Source organism: Benincasa hispida, chromosome 9 (genome assembly GCF_009727055.1).
Source record: "Benincasa hispida cultivar B227 chromosome 9, ASM972705v1, whole genome shotgun sequence".
In the NCBI taxonomy this organism is placed as follows: Eukaryota; Viridiplantae; Streptophyta; class Magnoliopsida; order Cucurbitales; family Cucurbitaceae; genus Benincasa; species Benincasa hispida.
The window spans coordinates 16,040,594-16,058,722 of record NC_052357.1 but is presented as its reverse complement, the minus strand read 5'-3'; the positions used below and the strand labels follow the sequence as shown (position 1 = coordinate 16,058,722).

General features: G+C 29.3%; 3 protein-coding genes across 4 annotated transcripts; 2 read left to right on the top strand and 1 right to left on the bottom strand.

Moving 5' to 3' along the window:
* Positions 1-634: 634 nt before the first annotated feature.
* On the top strand, positions 635-4,671 carry LOC120086775. Its single transcript, XM_039043569.1, has 3 exons — positions 635-1,305; positions 2,591-2,718; positions 3,673-4,671. The coding sequence occupies exons 1-3, from the start codon at positions 1,081-1,083 to the stop codon at positions 4,430-4,432; spliced, it is 1,113 nt and encodes a 370-aa protein (XP_038899497.1). The 5' UTR covers positions 635-1,080; the 3' UTR covers positions 4,433-4,671.
* A 1,007-nt stretch (positions 4,672-5,678) lies between these two features.
* LOC120086327 (60S ribosomal protein L44) lies at positions 5,679-7,235 on the bottom strand. The gene is made up of 4 exons (XM_039042916.1): positions 7,155-7,235; positions 6,240-6,419; positions 6,069-6,143; positions 5,679-5,930 (listed from the first exon to the last, which is right to left on the bottom strand). Exons 1-4 carry the CDS (start codon positions 7,155-7,157, stop codon positions 5,871-5,873), a joined length of 318 nt encoding a protein of 105 aa, XP_038898844.1. The 5' UTR covers positions 7,158-7,235; the 3' UTR covers positions 5,679-5,870.
* A 5,460-nt stretch (positions 7,236-12,695) lies between these two features.
* Positions 12,696-16,113, top strand: LOC120085350. Of its 2 annotated transcripts, none has more exons than XM_039041291.1 (2): positions 12,696-13,076; positions 15,510-16,113. In XM_039041291.1, the coding sequence occupies exons 1-2, from the start codon at positions 12,744-12,746 to the stop codon at positions 16,074-16,076; spliced, it is 900 nt and encodes a 299-aa protein (XP_038897219.1). In that variant the 5' UTR covers positions 12,696-12,743; the 3' UTR covers positions 16,077-16,113. The 2 variants fall into 2 exon arrangements, with proteins under 2 accessions (XP_038897219.1, XP_038897220.1); XM_039041292.1 differs by having other exon boundaries at positions 15,532-15,668.
* The last annotated feature ends 2,016 nt before the right edge of the window (positions 16,114-18,129 follow it).

Sequence of the window (18,129 nt, the reverse complement as noted above, 5' to 3'; positions counted from 1 at the left end):
TCTCTCTGAGCTCTCCGTTTCTCTTTTTAATCAACCATTGCGATATGAAAGTTAAGTCATAAACATTTTAGAGAAGACTATGCTCTCGGATTGGATGTTCTAATTGTAAGTTCACCTAGAAGTTCATTTTTGCAATTTGCACTTCACGCCACATGTATCTCCTTCCATTAAAATATTTAATCAACATAAATTAATTCGATTAAAATGAACATAACTCAATTGACATACGAATGTTTTAGTGAAACAAATATCATTTTATACTCATAAATTTTAGGGTTATATCAATTACAACACTAGACTAATAATCATATCTAAAACTTTCGTAAGTACATTAAAGGTTTCATTCGACCAATATCCTATAAAACTTATAATTTGAATCATCAAAATTCTAAATTTTCATGAATCAATCAATTTATATCATTTATTACAATTACTTTTGAAAATCATTCCTACATTAATTCATATACTTCTTTACACGTAGGTTTTACAAATAAACCATGGATAACCATTTTTAAAAGAAATTTTAATTTTGCTTTTAAAAATATAAATCTTTAAAAAATATATATATATGTTGGCAAACACAAATATGAGACTTGGATGTTCAGTTTGAAACGAACAGTGGCTTCGAAAAATATAAAACGCGCGGGTAAATTTTACGAAATCGTTAAATTGCAATTCAGGCAAACACAAACGAAAATGATGAGATGAATCGAAATTGTCTGAAGTTTCTGAGTTTTCTAATGGAAGAGTGCATGAAATTCGTTTGTGAATGGAGATGAACGGATGAAAATGAGGTTTGTTTCTCTCTCTTTCCCTGAAAATTTGGGGACGACGTTGATCCAGACGAGTTCTTCGAGGATTTCGCCACATTTGCCCTAAAAAGGAATCTAGATCGATACCTTCGGAGCCAACTCTCAATTTCCATTTTCTGCAATTTCTTCTACTTTTGAAAATCCTTCCTCCTAAATCCTGTTTCTGTTGATCATACATACATTCTAGATCTGATCATCTTTCACCTTTGGCTTGATGATCCATCTGAAACTTTCAATGAATTTTGGATGATGAATTTGAGAGGAGCGGATGGAAAAGGGAAGAGGAAGTTACGAGGAGAATCGTGATTACAATCTTATTCACAGCAACGGCATTAGTGTAAATCGGACGATGCAGAACAAAATGGAGATCAATGCAACCAGCTCTTCTGAAGATTTGTCCTCGATTTCATTGTTTTCTGGCGTTGGCTACATCGAGCATCCTGTTTCAAAGTTCGATACTCTTGCCGGGATTGCTATAAAGTACGGCGTCGAGGTAATTATATTATACATTCTGAATTTGTTTATTGTTCATTCGTTTTTTGGTTCCTCTTTGTTTCTTCTTTGATTCAAAAGGTTTAATTCTGTTTCTCAATTTTTCTTCTATTTTTTCTTTTCTTTGCAACCTTTTCACCTGGGGAAAGATGATCTACATATGGATGATGATTGGAGGAATCTTGATCATATATTGTGATTTTAATTCAGGGAGTAGTAATGAATAGTACTTGAAAATTGAAACCATTTTCTTTTAGGTTATTTCTTTTAGTATAGCAGGGTGTGGGACCTTGGCTCAAAGGATCTATTTGATTTGAATTTAATGTGTTTTAATTTTGTGTTAGATAGGTTTATAACAATATTAAAATTTTTAAAAATTAATTGATAAGTTTGAATTTTATATTAGATTTTGCATATTATGAAATTTGAAAGCTTTTTAGACTAAATTCACAATTTAAAAAATTCATGAATTAAATAGAGTTCAGACATAATTATCAAATCGAGGAACTAAATTTGTACTCAATAGAAAATATGTTTGTAATAAATATAATGGTAGAGATACTTTTATTGGACAGATGAAATTTGTCATACATATTATTGGCTATATTGAAAAAAAAAAAAAACCTACACTTTGTTTTTGTCTCAAACATACTTGTATTCTAAATTGCGATGTTACTTTACCCTCTTGCTTTAAGTCTAAAAGTTCAAATCTTCATACTTCACATTCAATTTGTTGTACTAGAAAAAAATTGCAATTCTTTTTTCATAATAAACTTTTAGTATCTTGGAGTAAAATTATTTTAAAAGATGTAATATATGAAAATACAAATAGAGATTTTTATTTGAAATTGTCAATTCTTATCCTACCAATTATAGTTAAGTCATGCTTACTTTGATTCTATTCAAACTCTATTTCAATAATATTCCAATTTCTTACCTTCTACCAAGAATTATATAACATGTTAATATGAATTTGTACTTCAAAGAAAGATGATTGAAATTGAAATTTTAGGGCAAAAGATTGATTGTCCTTGTACTTTGGTAAAAGTTGAACTTTCCCTTTATTTTTCTTTAACAAAAGTATAAATAAAGTAGGAATGTTGAATCGTGAATAAAAACTTCAAATGGCTTGGAATTTTTTCATGTCCCCTGTGCCACAGAACAAAGGGTCTACATGGTAGAACTTTAATTTTCTGCTTCTCAGTATATTGTTCTTCTCAATCTATCATATATGTTCTATATATGCGTTCATTGTAGCAACAAAATTATGTAAATGAATGTAATAGGTCTCGGACATCAAGAGAATGAATGCATTGGTTACAGACCATCAAATGTTTGCTCTCAAATCACTACAGATTCCAACTCCTGGAAAGCACCCTTCTCCTCACTTATCTGAAGATCTTGACATTCCCAGGTTTGTTTTTTTTTTCTTCTCAAGTTTCATGCCTGAACAATGTAATAAGCTGCTTCAATTTTGTTTGTAGTATAAGATTGAATTCTCCCCATAGCACTTATGATTCATATCTCCGGAGCCCCCATCTCAAAGGTTAATTATCATTCCCAATTATACGTTTTATATGTTTTTTAGTCTACAATATAACACAGTTGATAGTTAACTAAATATATTACTCATTTACCAACCCAAGCATAATTGAGACATGCATCTATCTTAAAGTTAGATGTTCAAATCCTGACTCCTGAAACTAAAAAGTCGGATTCTCTACCTAGTAGTAGTACCTGTGATTCTAATATCTTGAGCCCTTTCTCGGAGGTTAACTATTATTCCCAATTATATTTTTTTTAGTCCACAATATAACTCAGCTTATACTTAACTAGATCTGTTATTCATTTGTCAACATGAGCATAACTAAAATATATACATCTATTTTGAAGTTAGATGTTTGAATCCTGACTCCTGAAACCAAAAGTCTGATTCTCCCCCCTAATAGTAGTACTTGTGATTTTAATATCTTGAACTTCATCTCAGAGATTAATTATCATTTTCAATGAGATGTTTTTTAGTCCAAAAGAACTCACGTAATAGTTAACTAGATTTGTTACTCATTTGTCAACATAAGCATAATTAGAATTTATACATCTGTCTTGAAATTAGTTGTTGAAATCCCGGCTCCTGAAACTAAAAGACGAAAATAAAACAAAGAAAATAATCCGTTACTCTCGAAAGGCAGTTGCAAGCTGAATATTCCGATTGACACTGGAATAAAAACAGAACTGGTCTTTCGATCAAACTTCTTATAGGTTACAAATTTCTTTACCCTTATTTGCATCCACATTCAGTTAGCGGCTGTATGTTTTAGCTTGAAATTAGTTATTGTTTGTATATATACTCATATAAAAGCTTCTACAGGAAGAGTAATTGTGAGCAAGATTCAACTCGACTCATATCCTTTAATCTATTGGACTCATTCCAATCACTGAGAATGAAATCCTCCGCACTCAAAACTCCCTTACAAGCCACCCATCAAACGAACATACCAGCAATCTGTGAAATGACTGCCTACAGAAAAGGTGAATTCGACCATTTGGGAGCTCATCCCCTGCTAGCATCCTCCCCTAATCTCCGTGGAGGCCGCCATAGAAAATCAAGAAGCTTTGCAAATGGTTTTCCTTTTGAAAACGTTGAATTCACAGATGTCGTTACCGCTCAAAATGGAACAACTGACTCGATCAAAGGGGGTGAAAAACGGGTCAGAAGACGCCAGAAATCTATGGCGGACTTCTCCACCGCTACCGAAAGCATTTCGAACAAGACGTATGCCAGCAATAATGGTGACTGTTTGTCATTGACAAGAAAAAGCTTAGAGGTGAGACTGAAAGGAGCTCTTGCAAGAACTAATGCTGCAGCATCAAATGGGGTTACTGAAGTGAGTAAATTGACACCAAATTTAACGGATGATTTGGGAGGAGACTCGTTTATGAGAAGATCATCAAGTACATGTAATTTACAGGAAGTTGAAAAAGGAAATTCTTCCTCATCCATGTGGTCAACATCTTCTTGGAGTTTGAAAACAGATCTTCAAGCACTTTCATCTGCAAAGGTAACCAAGTCGATATTTGAAGGTTTGCCAAAGCCAGGATCAACCAGGTATAAAGCTTCAATGGATTGATTAATAATCCATTGGTTTTAACAAAATTTATATGAGGATGACCCAGCTCAATGATCAAAACCCTTGTTTGTTTGAGATTTCGAGCAAAGATTTTGAATAAGAAGAACCCATCAATTTTGACGATGAAAGAACATTCTTTTTTGAATGTGTAATCTATGTGAGAAGGAAATTACTAAACTACTACGTTCATGCTGTAACTTCATACCCGGTGAATGGATAAAGTATCCCCTGAAGTATATGAAAACAATTTTGCTCTTTTCTTTTTCTTTTGTTACTGTCATTTTCATCCTCATTTCTCACCTTTCACAAAAGGGCATATAGTACTGTGAGAACCTTTGAGCATCTCTTTTGTTTCAGGAAAGATTCCCTCTTTTGATCTTAGGTATTGAGTTTAAACTTTGACACTTTTTTAATTTCCATTTGATCGTTAGAATTCATTTTTATATTTTTATCCGCATGCTCACTTTGATATTTCAAGATAACTATTCAATTAGTCAATTTAAAATAACCATTTGGACTGGCCCATTAGAGTCGACATGGATCCATTCGCCGGATTTTGATATTATTGATAATTCGTTGAATCATTACAAAGGATCCTAAGAGAAAAAGAATCTGTACCTAATTGAATATATACTTCATCTTTCTTATGTTAAAACTTTGGCTCTTGCTCTTTTTAAAAGCTTAAATTCCAAATTATTGAAAGAATTTATAATGACTAAAAATTTAACCATGGTAGTTAAAAAAGATACATATCATTATAAAAAAATGTAAATAAAATAGATTTAATTTTTAAAAACAAAATGAATTATAAAATAGAACCTTAATTTTTTAGTTTTCATTCACATTTCTTATAATAATTTTACTTCTTTCTTAAGTACAATTGATTAAATTCTTACCAAAATTTTAAAAATAAAAACAATTTTTTAAAAGCTACCTTTTTTTTTTATTCTGAAAATTTGACCTACTTTTTTAAACCATTGGTAAATATTAGATAACAAAAGAAGAAATTTGGAGATAAAAGCAATTTGCATAGATTTAATTTTCAAAAACAAAATAATTGTCGAACCTTAATTATCCTTATTTTAAATTATAAACATTAGAACCTAGACAGAGTAAATAGTGTAAATCTTAAATCTTCCCCAATCAAATTAAAATAAAGCTAAAAATTCAAAAAGAAAAACGTAACATTTTGAAATTTCATATGAAAATGTCACCTAAGATTTAAATGAGACATCAAACGAAAATGTGAGGTTTCAAAACCAGAAATTTGGTAGAGGATAAGCTAGGTTCCATTATAAACTGATACAATAAACAAAATTCAACAAGTAAAAACGTTCCCAAATATCAAAAACACCAAACAAAAAGCAAAGGGCAGAAACAGCCCATAATTCTGACTCCCTAAAACAGCAATATATAGTGAATGACAATGTTAATGCATCTAAAATAGAGAAGTTCCCTTTCCCTTCTTGTCTCCACCAATCTCAAAATGCTTGCATCTCTGCATTAACAAATGATAGAATGTAGATATTAACGATGAAGAAATCGAAGAATGACTAAAATAAGAGTTCTCTCCATCCTTATAGTTGATATTAGCATATAAACACTAACGAAAGGGAAATTTTCTTGTAACACAAACCTTAATGGGATGCTGTGAGACGTGCTTGCAACCCTGACATTGCAACCTTAGCACAATCTTCTTTGTAGTTTTGGCCTGGAAGGAAAGTTAAACATCTCACGATTACTTATTCAAGGAGAATAAACAAATTCTGATTTTGGGTTGAACAGATCTTGGAAGAGAGATGTTCACCTTCTTATGAAAGACGGGCTTGGTTTGTCCTCCATATCCTGATTGTTTACGATCATAACGACGCTTTCCTTGAGCTGCAAGACTGTCCTTACCCTTCTTATATTGGGTAACCTTGTGCAAGGTATGCTTTCTGCATTCCTTGCTCTTGCAGTAAGTCTTCTTCGTCTTTGGAACGTTCACCTATTTAGCAGAAGATTTAATATCATTCAAATAAAATTTTTAAAAAAAAAAACTAGAATTTTAAGATCATACATTAGAACTGTGCACAATACAGATATATATATATATATATATACACACACACACAGACACATATACATAGCCCCCAAATTCAATGAAACGCTTGTATAGGAAAACATAATCGACAACTATGAACAAAAAATGATTGAGTTGAGAAAAACCAGAACATAATCTTGAGTGAATTTCAAAGTAAGTTTACAATGGCATTTCTAGTCTCTCAAGTATCAACATACTAATTTGTTGTCCAATTCGACTATATTGAAACCAGATCTACTGCATTAACACTTACGAAAAATCAACAAACTAAAAGGGGGGGAAACATCAAATAACCACACTGCATAGTACAGCATAAACTTCTAAAAGAACAATGCCCTTAATAAATACCAATAAACAATCCCGGAACTCGTCAATCCAATATCCTAGATTACATATGCATTAACAAAACATTAGCTTATCTGCTAGGCTCCACAAAACCGACAATTTTAGCCACGTCAAAAAGAATTTTACGAGACTTCACCTCCCAGCACTCGGAATCAAATAGGATAAGATTAAAGAATGAAGAACACGCTTTAGTTTTCCCAGTTAAAAGTTAAATTCTCAAACCAAACACAGCATAGAATCATTAACAGGTAGAAGATCCAAACAAAGAGCAAAGAACAATGAAAGGAAGACTACCATGATGGATTCTGGTCCTTGCTACTTCTCTGAAGAAACCCTAATCGGCGAACAGACGGGAAGAAAAAAAATCCCTCGTTTTATATACTACATAACTGTGGACATTGGAGGCCGATTATGGGCCCGATTTCTGATCACTTTAGCCCACGATCCATTCCAAGCCCAATTAATTGGCCCAATTGTTAACTAATTATGGGCCAGAATATGTATGGTCTGATTTTCTGAGAACTTTATCCCGTTAGTATTTTTAAATCAATTGTCTTAGGATATATTTGGTAGTATTTCTAAAATGACTAAAATTCATTTTCAATAATATTGAAAAATATATTTTTAGTCCTCCGAAATTAATTTTGATGATATAAAAATTACTTTTGAATATGTAAACTTTAATATAAATTATTTTTAGCCATTAAAAACATGTTTTGACTTTAAAAATGACAAAAGTGATTTTGACAATCTTAAAATGACTCTTGAATATGCTTAATGATGAACCAAAAACAAAAAAAAACAAAAAAAAATTGTTTTTAGAAGAGAAAAAAATAAGTTTATATCCCTCAAACTTTATGAATTGTATCTATTAAAACCATAATCTAGTATTGTATCAATTAATCTCTAAGCTTTTATAAGTGAACCACCTTTGATCAGTGATTTATAACTCTTTTTATTAGATTATATTTAAAACCAATCCAAAGTTACCTAAATGAAAGTAAGGACAGTTGTAAATATAGCAATCATAAACAAAGTATTTGCAGATATAGCACAATGCAAACAAATTTGCAAATATAACAAAATTTATAACAAGTTATGAGATCAACTTATCACGAGATTTGTCGATACAATCTTGGGTTACAAGAGTCCAAGTTAGCAATGATGGTGGTCCAATTCAGTTCATGAGTGATTCCAATAGAAATTTCAAGTAAAGAGTCTTTGAGTCTATGAAGCACAGATATTTCATGTAAGACAAGAAATCAGTATCAGACACGTATCGGATACCGATACTTTCAGATACTTCCCAGATACGTATCTGGCATGCGATTTGACGTATCTATACTTCCAGATACGTATTTAACACACGATTTGACGTATCTATTTTTATGCGTCTTTTAAGTATCTCATCTAATTTTTCCCAATCTAAAATTTGGCAACCTATTTAAAAAGCTCACTACTCGAGTCCAAAACTAAAAGAAAGAAAAAAAACAAGTAACGGACTAAACCCTAGATTAGAATCATCTAATCTCCATCTTCACATTTGAATCCCCACAAAGTCCAGCAAAATATAAACTCATTTGGATATCTTCAACAATAAGTTATTCGTTTATCTTCATATTTTTCTCTATAATCTTCTTCTTCTTCTTCTTTTTTGCAATATGAGTCACTTTTCTATTACATTTTATTAAGTATTATACTTCAACATCTTAAATGTTGCTTTTTTTGTATTGTACTTCAGTATTTGTATTCTATTTTGTATCATTGTTATTAACTTGTATGCTAAATTTATCTATATCCTAGATTTTTTTAAAGAAAAAAATGTATTTTCAACGTATTAGTATCCTCGTTTTTTAGAAATATATATTAAAAATATTTTTAAAAAATGACGTATCCTTAGACGTATTCGTATCGTGTAGCCGTATCTGTGTATGTGCTTCATAGCTTTGAGCTAAAAAGTAAATACGTTGTGAGGAATGCATGCAGTTTAAGCACATGAAAAGCAGAGCATGTTCGCTATAGAATAGTCTTTTTCATCAGGAGAGATGATGACTTCCTCTAAAAAATGCAGAGTTCACTCTTATGGTATGTCCGTTTTACCACGATAGATAATGCGATGTTAGCAGTTCCACAAGTTTGTAGTTTGCACACAGAATATTGACTTGACGATTATGCAAGGTGTGTAGTGGAAGTTCTCGAAGTCTATCAAGAATAGACCATATTGTTGATAGAGATAGAATTGATAGATTTTACTATATTTGCAATTTTATAAAAATATTGTTATATACTTAATTATTATCCTTAAAAAAACTCTTGATGCAATAACCCACAAAATTGTTAATCTTTCAAAATCTCACCAAAGTAATGCAAAGAGTATCATGTAATTATTTAAAAAAAAAAAATCGAGAAAAATAGAGGAAGATGAGTAAATTTATTTATTGTAGTATTGAAACCGTCGAATAACTTTGAAATTTGATCGATGGGTTGAGCAAGACAAAGACCATTTCTACACAAAAAAAAAGTTTAAAACGACTTTTATTGTTTTTAAGAGAGATTTAAAAATGAAATTTGAATTTGTTTTAATGCCAAAAGGATGAATGGGTCACGTTTGGAGTCATGGGATTCACGACCCAAAAACTTTCAACTTTGTTTTTGGAGTCTCCATCGCTTCCGCTCACGTTCTCCGATTCACAGCTTCATAAAGTTAATGTCTCCACGCGCTTCAACGCTCAACAAAATTAATATCCCTTTTATTTCTCTATCACTATATTACCTATTCTAAATATATATATATATATATATATATTATATTCACTATATTTATCTACACAATATCTTAATTATCACTTTGATTTTTTTCTACAAACTAAAACAAAAGGAAACCAATTTACAACCCAACTCCCTCATCAGGGATGACGGAAAGAATGAAATCTAGAAAAATATCTTTTCATATTAAAAAAATATATATTGTGACACGGGTCGTTTTGTTCTTCTCACAAGGAACATAACAAAAACCAAAGACATTAACAGAATTACCCACAAAAGAAATGAATATCAGATATAGAAGATTCCACCACGTTAATGAGATAAATGACCTTAAACTCATCGGATCCTACAACTAACAATAGATTGGACCCATTCCATTCCTAGAAAATAACATTCAAATCTTCCACATTGGTCTCAGATTTCAAAATGGATGGTAGGAAATAATACATGTGAATTAGCGTTGAGCTATGTTCAATTTTATCATCTATTTTTAAATTTGACTTAATATATATATATATATTTAGAAATAAAAATTTATAAGGAGTGTATAAGACTTTTTTAAATGATAGAAATCGTGTGAAATGAAAAATGTTTTGAATGGATACGGACAATCTTTAATATGATTTTTTTTTTCGTAGATACTGAATTGCAATAAAAAGATTAAGGATCTCACAAACGGAGGTTAAACACAACTAGACCACATCAAACCGCTATGTAAATATTTTGTCGTAGGTGATTTCTTGAACTAAAATGGCAAATCTAATCAAGTTTCTACCCAGATCTTATGGGGTAAGTCATCCCACAAGAGCGTGGTAAATTTTTTAGTGCAACAATTGTGGGGTGAGAGATTGAACCTCCAACATTTAGAAACAAAGGTCGTGCCAATACTATTAACCCAAGCTTACTTTGGTGATTTAATTTGTAATGATGTTACTAAAAAGTAGAAAATATAATCAAGTTTAAACTAGATATAGAACTATCAATTGAGTAAAACATCTATCAACTAAGAAATTAGGATTTACCCACCCCTCATATTGTGGACTTAAAATATGTTTATAATTTTTAAAATTATAAGTGTGTGATTTTTTTTTTTTTTTTTGGTTAATATAAAGACACTTTGTGAAATTTATATATTATTAAATAAATTTGGACAATGATATCTTTGTTTAAATATTCTTGAAATTGAGATTTGAACATTCAAAGTGTTCTTGAAGTAGATGTTATGATGTTTGTTAAGAATCCAATTGTTAAATGGTGTGAGATGTTGCAAATCTATATCCAGTTGGTCATCAATTGTTTACACAATATTTTTTTAGTTCATGGTGGTCTCACACATGTTGAACTAAAAAACTTATCATTGTTAAAGATATTTAAATTCATATAGTCAAAGTTGAGAACTATGAAATTGATACAATTGATTAAAAAATCAGTATATGTTCAATTTATTTATGTCCAATTTTAATTACATATTTACTATACCTCTTAATTAGTCTACTTATTTCAATTTAATTAATATAATTAATTAAAATCCCGTTTGATAATTTTTTTTTTTTAATTATACCTATTTTATCGACATATTTTACAATAATTTACATCATTCTTAAGTACGATAATTGAATTCTTAGTCAAATTCCAAAAACAAAAACTACTTTTTTCAGTTCTCAAAATTAACTATTGGTGAGAAGTAGATAACAAATAAAGAAATTTGGAAGTGGAAATAGTGTCCATAAATTTAATATTAAAAATAAAATAGTTACTAAACAAGTCCTAAATCAATTCATAACTCAACTCTCAACTATAATTATTAGTGAAATCGTATGTTTTTGCTACTACATCATAAAATATTCAAAACACAAAGTTCTTAGTTGTTAGCGACAACTTGTGCCCGTTGAGATAAGTTGGTTTTGATTACTATATTAAAAATTTTCATATCAAATATCTAACTATTATATAGTACTGGTCTCATAACATAATTTAAAATAAGAGATTGAAGGAAAAACGTAATTATATGTAAGATATTTTTGTGTGTGTTTTTAAATACGTGTTTGGTAGTGGATTTAAAAAATTGATCTAAATTTAAAAATCATTCAAAATATTTTGATAATATATTTGTAAATAATAAAAATAATTCTACTTTATTTTTAGTTTAACAAAATGTGAGGTGCTCTAGAAAAAGAGAACAAAGAGATTGAGAAAAATTTAAACCTCTAACTTTTTAATTATTTTGTTTTATAAATTTTGTATAGCTATTATTTCAAAATCTAGGTATTTTATTTCAAAAGAAGTATAAGAAACAATATATATTAACCATTTTTGAAAAGCTATAACTATAATTCTAACTTTTAAATTTAAAATTGAGGTACACAGTTTTTAAAAGATCTAAAAATATTGTTTTTTTTTTTAGAATTTTCACAATTCAAATCACATATCAATTTTTTCTTTTTTTCTTTTTAGGAAAGAAAAACCTTATATGAAATGGATACACATTGAATTCATTTGTCTTATACCCTATTTAATAATCAATTTGTTTTTTGTTTTCGTTTTTTAAAATTAAACCTACGAACACAACTTTCGTCTCCAAATTTATTCTTTTGTTATTCCTTTTGACCAGATGGTTTAAAAAACTAAGCCAAATTTTGAGAATTAGAAAGAGTAACTTTCAAAAATTTGTTTTTCTTTTTAGAATTTGACTAAAAATTCAACAATTATACTTAAGAAAAATATAAATCATGATAAGAAATGTAAATTATATAGACTTAATTTTTTTTTTAAAAAAAAAACCAAATAGTTACTAAACTTGGCGTTAATAAATCTAAAAACAAAAAATAAAACACTCATATTACGCATCAAATTTCCCCAAATATATATATATATATTTCTAATTTATGTGAAAAAACATATAATTTTCTCAAAAATGAATTGATTGACATGTCAGCATGTAGAGACCCCACCAACTCCATGTCTTTTGTATACGTATATCTCTTAAAGCCACGTAATTAATATTTGATATAATAATATATTTATTTATTGAATATTATAAAAAGCGTACATTTCAATCGTCGTCTTCAAGGCACTCTCATGCCAAAATAAACCTTTACCTTCGATTCTCTCTCTTCCATGGCCAAATCCTCAAATTCCAAATCCAAACCTCACTTTTTCCTCTCCTGCTTTGGATTTTCCGGCAAGCTTCGCCGCTTTAAGCCCCTCAAATCCTCCGCCGGTCAGCGTAAACGTCCGTTTTCTTGGATGAGCTTTCACTCAAAGCCGCCTCCGCCGGTTCACTCTTCTCTTCCGGTCCAGATTAACCGGTCCATTCCTGATTCCGACCGGCTCTCCTCGATTTCTATTGCTCCGACCGCCACTAGTAAGTCGTCGAATGAAGATTTCGCCGTCGCGGTGTCGGTGGTGACAAATCGAACCGGCGATGAGTTGATCATTGGGCAGCAAGAGGTATGTGAATAATTTTGCTTCGAAACTTTTTATTCTTGTTTAAAATTAATATGGAAACATGGAAATTTTAATTTTTCCTTTTTTTTTTTTCTTTTTAAACAAAAGAAAAATTACAATTCATTGCTCGCCAAATGTTATATATATAGGTTTAAATCTTATTTTGATTCTACATCAAATCAATCAAAATTGACCAAAATAAGGTCGGTTGGGGTTAGGGATCGGTTGGTTGGTTTTCAGTTTTCCTAAAAAAAAAAAAATCTGAAAACCGACTACCGACCGAATATATAGTATATATATATATAATATAATATATATATATATTAATTTTTTTTTTAAAAAAAACTAAGTATAAAAGTAAGTCCATTACCACGACCCAAGTTCAAGCCTACTATTTTAATATTAATTTATTATTATTTTTATGTTGTCTAATTTTCAAACCCATTACATAATTTATTTAAATTTTTTCATAAAAAAGATGATTGATTTAAAATTAAAAAAGTTGCTAATTTTATTAACCTAACAATAACACATTATCAATTCATCATTCTTTTTCATTCATGAGTCCTCTTAAAAAAAGAAAGAAATCAAAGACCAAACCAACCGATGGTCGGGCGAATTTCACTCTTTCTTTAGTCGGTTTTCGGTGCCGATTTTCTCCCAAAACCGACACCGATCTATTTACACCCCTACCTAAACTTCCAACAATGTTGTATTTTGGTCCAATTTTTAAAAGTATTTATTTTAGTCCTTGAACTTTGAATATTGTTTTATTTTGGTCCCTAAACTTTGAATATGGTTTGTTTTAGTCCTTATACTTTTAAAAACAACTTATTTTGATCATTGTTAAATTAAGATCGTGTTGACTCTTTAACAAAATGGTGAAGTGATTTATATTTATTTATGACCACACTACCAAATAAGTTAGTTACATTAAATAATCTGAAGTTTCAATTTTGAATAAGGTGAAGAGAATTTTAAAGACATTTTTAGTTCAAAATTTTGGTCCTTCAATATTTTGACATGTTAGTTGTTAACATTATACTTCACCTTTATCTTGCTGAGCATAGTCATCCAAAAATAAAAGTTCTCTCACATTTATGTTAAAGAGTTAACATCATTTTAATAGCAGAGACTAAAATAAACATTTTTTTAAAAATTTAAGCACGAAAATTAACGTTTTTTAAAGTTTAGAAACAAAAATAGAATAGAATTCAAAGGACTAAAATATAATTTCAACCCATTTATATACTATAGCAACGGAAAATTTCCTATCCCAACTAAATTGTGGAATTAAAATGAATTCAATTGCTGGAAGGAAATAACAAAAAAATGTAATTTACTTATGTTCATTTACTTTGTATTAACTTTGACTTATCTCGTTAAAAGATATCAAAATTTATTAATTGCATTTATTGAATAAGCATGAGACCTGAAGAAAAACTTATGGAGGGGTGAAATAGTCTTTTTCTTTTTTTTAGTCTAACAATTTGAGGTGAGTGATTCAAATTTTTAATCTTTATCGTTTTGGACAATATTGTAATTCTTATAATAATCAAGCTATAACCCATATTAGCATATGGGTGAAATAATGTATATTAATTTTATATAGTTAGATATACGAGAGATTAATGATAAAATACGTATAATTTTATATTTTTCTAAAATTTAGCCTATTCTTTTAATATCTTTAAAAGAACATTAATATGACATATCAACTAATTAATGTGTCTAGTTATCTACAAAATCTATTCTACATCAAATTATTCAATGTATTATGTCACATCAAACTTTGAATGGAGTGGTGATCGAATTTAATCAAGTAATAGAGTTAACAAAAATAAATAACTTGTAAGATATTCATCCAATTGAAATTGAATTTATCCTAATTATAAAAAGTAATTATCATATTTATAAATAAGTTAAATTATAAATTTAGAAATCCCAAACTTTATGCATATGCCTTCAATTTTTTTTAACTTTAAAATATATTTAATTAGTCTCTTTGAATTTTATGAGATAGGTGGAAAATATCAAATAAGTTATTACATTTTTACATTTTTTTAATTAACAGATTTACTAGACATAAAATTGAGCTTAGGATTTACTATCACATTAAATTTTTAAATTTGGTTCTAACCGATTCATTAATTTTAATAAATGTTAAATACAACTCAATAACTTATTAGACACAAAATTAAAAGTTTAGTAAACTACTAGCTTGAAACTTTTTTAAAGTTTAATAGACACAACCATGAACTTTCATAGAATAAACTTGTAATTCTTTTTAATATTATTAGGGATAAGAGGATTCGAACTATAAATCTTGTGATTACTAATACGATTTGTCTTAATAAATAAACTTGTAATTTAACCTTTTAAAAAATCTGTATTAATTCTGTTATTTCTAAATTTTGTTTTTTAAAAAAAAATTAGGTAAAAAATGACATCATTGCAGAAAAAATCATCAAAGAAAGTTGTGAACAATCAAACTCGCGAAAGAAACCCGCCGATCAAAGTCAATCAAGGTTCTCATTAACCAAAAAACTCGAGTCGTTTCGATCGGTCCGGTTCACTCAACCCGCCTCACCTAAAAAGAATTTGAAATCCACCAACCTGAAGACACCCACCATATCACACTCTTTATCATTCCCTCCACCGAACCCGGCCCGAAGAAACCGGAACAACGAATGGCCGGGGAGCAAGCGGGACGGGTTAAAGTCAAAGAACGGTGAAACGAGCCAACGGTACCGATCAGCGGCGGCGGTGTCGGTTTTGATGATGACATTGGCGATGATGGTACTTTGGGGAAGAATTTGTGCTATTTTGTGTACGGCAACTTGGATTTTTATTGTTACGAGTTTAAGGACAATTGTTGAAGAATGTGATACAATTGATTTTGTTGAATCTGATTCATATTCTGAAGGGTTTAAGAAGAAATTAGTGGTTTTAAAAGGGTTTCTTTGTAGAAATCACAGGGAGAATCTGTTGAAGGAATTATAAAGAAATGGACATTATTGAAGGATTTTTGTTTTTTTTTTCCCTTTTTAATTTATGTTTGAGATTGATTTTTGATTTCTCTAAGTGTGTCATTACTGTGTTTGAAAAAAAAAATCCATTCAACTGTCTAGAAAATGTATTTTTTTTTCTTAAAGTATATGTAAAATTATTGTCAAAGGAGTACTTTTAATTATATTCCATTAGTTTATATACTATCAATTATTTAAGTTTACTTTTTTATTATCAACAAATATATTAGTTTATTTAAAGTTAATTTTTATCAAAATTGATTAAATAATAATACTTTTCCTATGACAAATGTAAATATATTTTCACAATTTATATTAATTGAGACTATTTTTTTATTGATAAGAAATTAAAAAAAAACAGACTTCAGATTTATTGAAAGTATATATAATAAAATTAGACATTAGAAAGTATATATAATAAAATTAGACATTAGAAAGTATAGAGATTAAAATGGAAAAATTTTGATAATACGGGAATTAAAATAGTATCTCAACCTATTATCAAATTTGAAACATATAATCTAATTGGTTAAGACATTTATATCTACAAAGTGTGTGTTTAGATCCCTACCCTCGTTACATATATGTTGTTAAACTAAAAGAAAAGGGAAAAAGAAATCTTAGTTTAGTGCATCCATTATAATGGTTTTGATGCAATAAGAGTGTCAATATACGATGATACATATACTCACAATTATGTTTTTTTAAAAAAAAAAAAAAAAAAACTCACAAAGAAATAAGAGATATAAGAATTAAAATGATAATTTTTTTAAAAAATATTAAGAGTAAATATTTTGATATTAGGGTAGGAATGAAAATGCATGTTTTAAAAGTTTATAAATGGAAGTAGAATAATTTTAAAAATTTAGAAATTGAAGCAAGATTTAAACCTAGATTGTCCATGGGATAAAACTAAAATTTGGGGTTTTTTTTATTTTTTTTGCACACTTTTTGGTTGGGTGGAAGTTTGGAATGACCTAGGTTGACTAGCTTATATCTTGTAACCCAATGCAAGTCAATGTGGAAAAATATTCAAGTGGTACATTTTTTAAATAAAAGGTTTTCTAGAAGTTTACAACTTTTTTGAGCTTTTTGGTTAGGGAAGTTGGGCTTGCATTGCATTTATCACTCATGAGACAATGACAATGCATATTCCTTTTATTTTAAGATTAAAAGAAAATGCACATAGATCATAAAAAAAAGGACAAAGATCCTTCAATGGAACAGAGAAGAGAGAACATTTTTTTAATTAATATTTGTATCGATGATTTATTAGAAGGTTGGAATTGCAATACTTTTCAAAGATTTAGGTTAAGATTACAACATTTATGTAAGTTTGAGGTGTAATTTGATTAAAAAGAAAATTTAGAGTTAAAATTTATACAATTTGGTAAGTTTAGGGGTCAAAATTTTTATATATGAATATTTTCGATTATAAATAAGGTACCTTACACGTTGTACAAGTGAGACACAAAACTATTGTTAGGTTAAATTCAAGAATAATGTGATTTTTAAAAGTAATGACAACAATGGGGTACATAGGAAAGAAATTTCGAAAGTAGGATGGAAGGAAAAAGTATTTACAAAAATAGGATAGTTTTGTGTGGGGGAATAATCGTGTACCCGTTACATAATTATGGTTTTATCCAATCAGCACACCGTGGACACTAGATGGTTGCCATGTCGGCCATGCTGACTGATCAAAGGACCAAACTCGTGGACGATTTTAGTTTATTTTTTTTTCCCAGTTTTTAACTAACAATTTTCTTTCTTGCTTGTTTTGTTCTTAATCTTTTATATCATACTCATTTACTAGATTTAGCGTCTCATGATAGAATGTAATTTCATTAGTTTTTTTAATTTCAAGATAGAAGTTCATATGAAACTAAAAGTTTGAATTACGAGTCGCTAAATTTTCTACATGGTGGTCGTCTTCGTGTGCCTCTAGATTAGCTTTGCCTTGTTGTCGTTGTTATTTAGGACGAATACATCTTCGATCAATGTCAGCAACATTGAGTCGTCTTGTC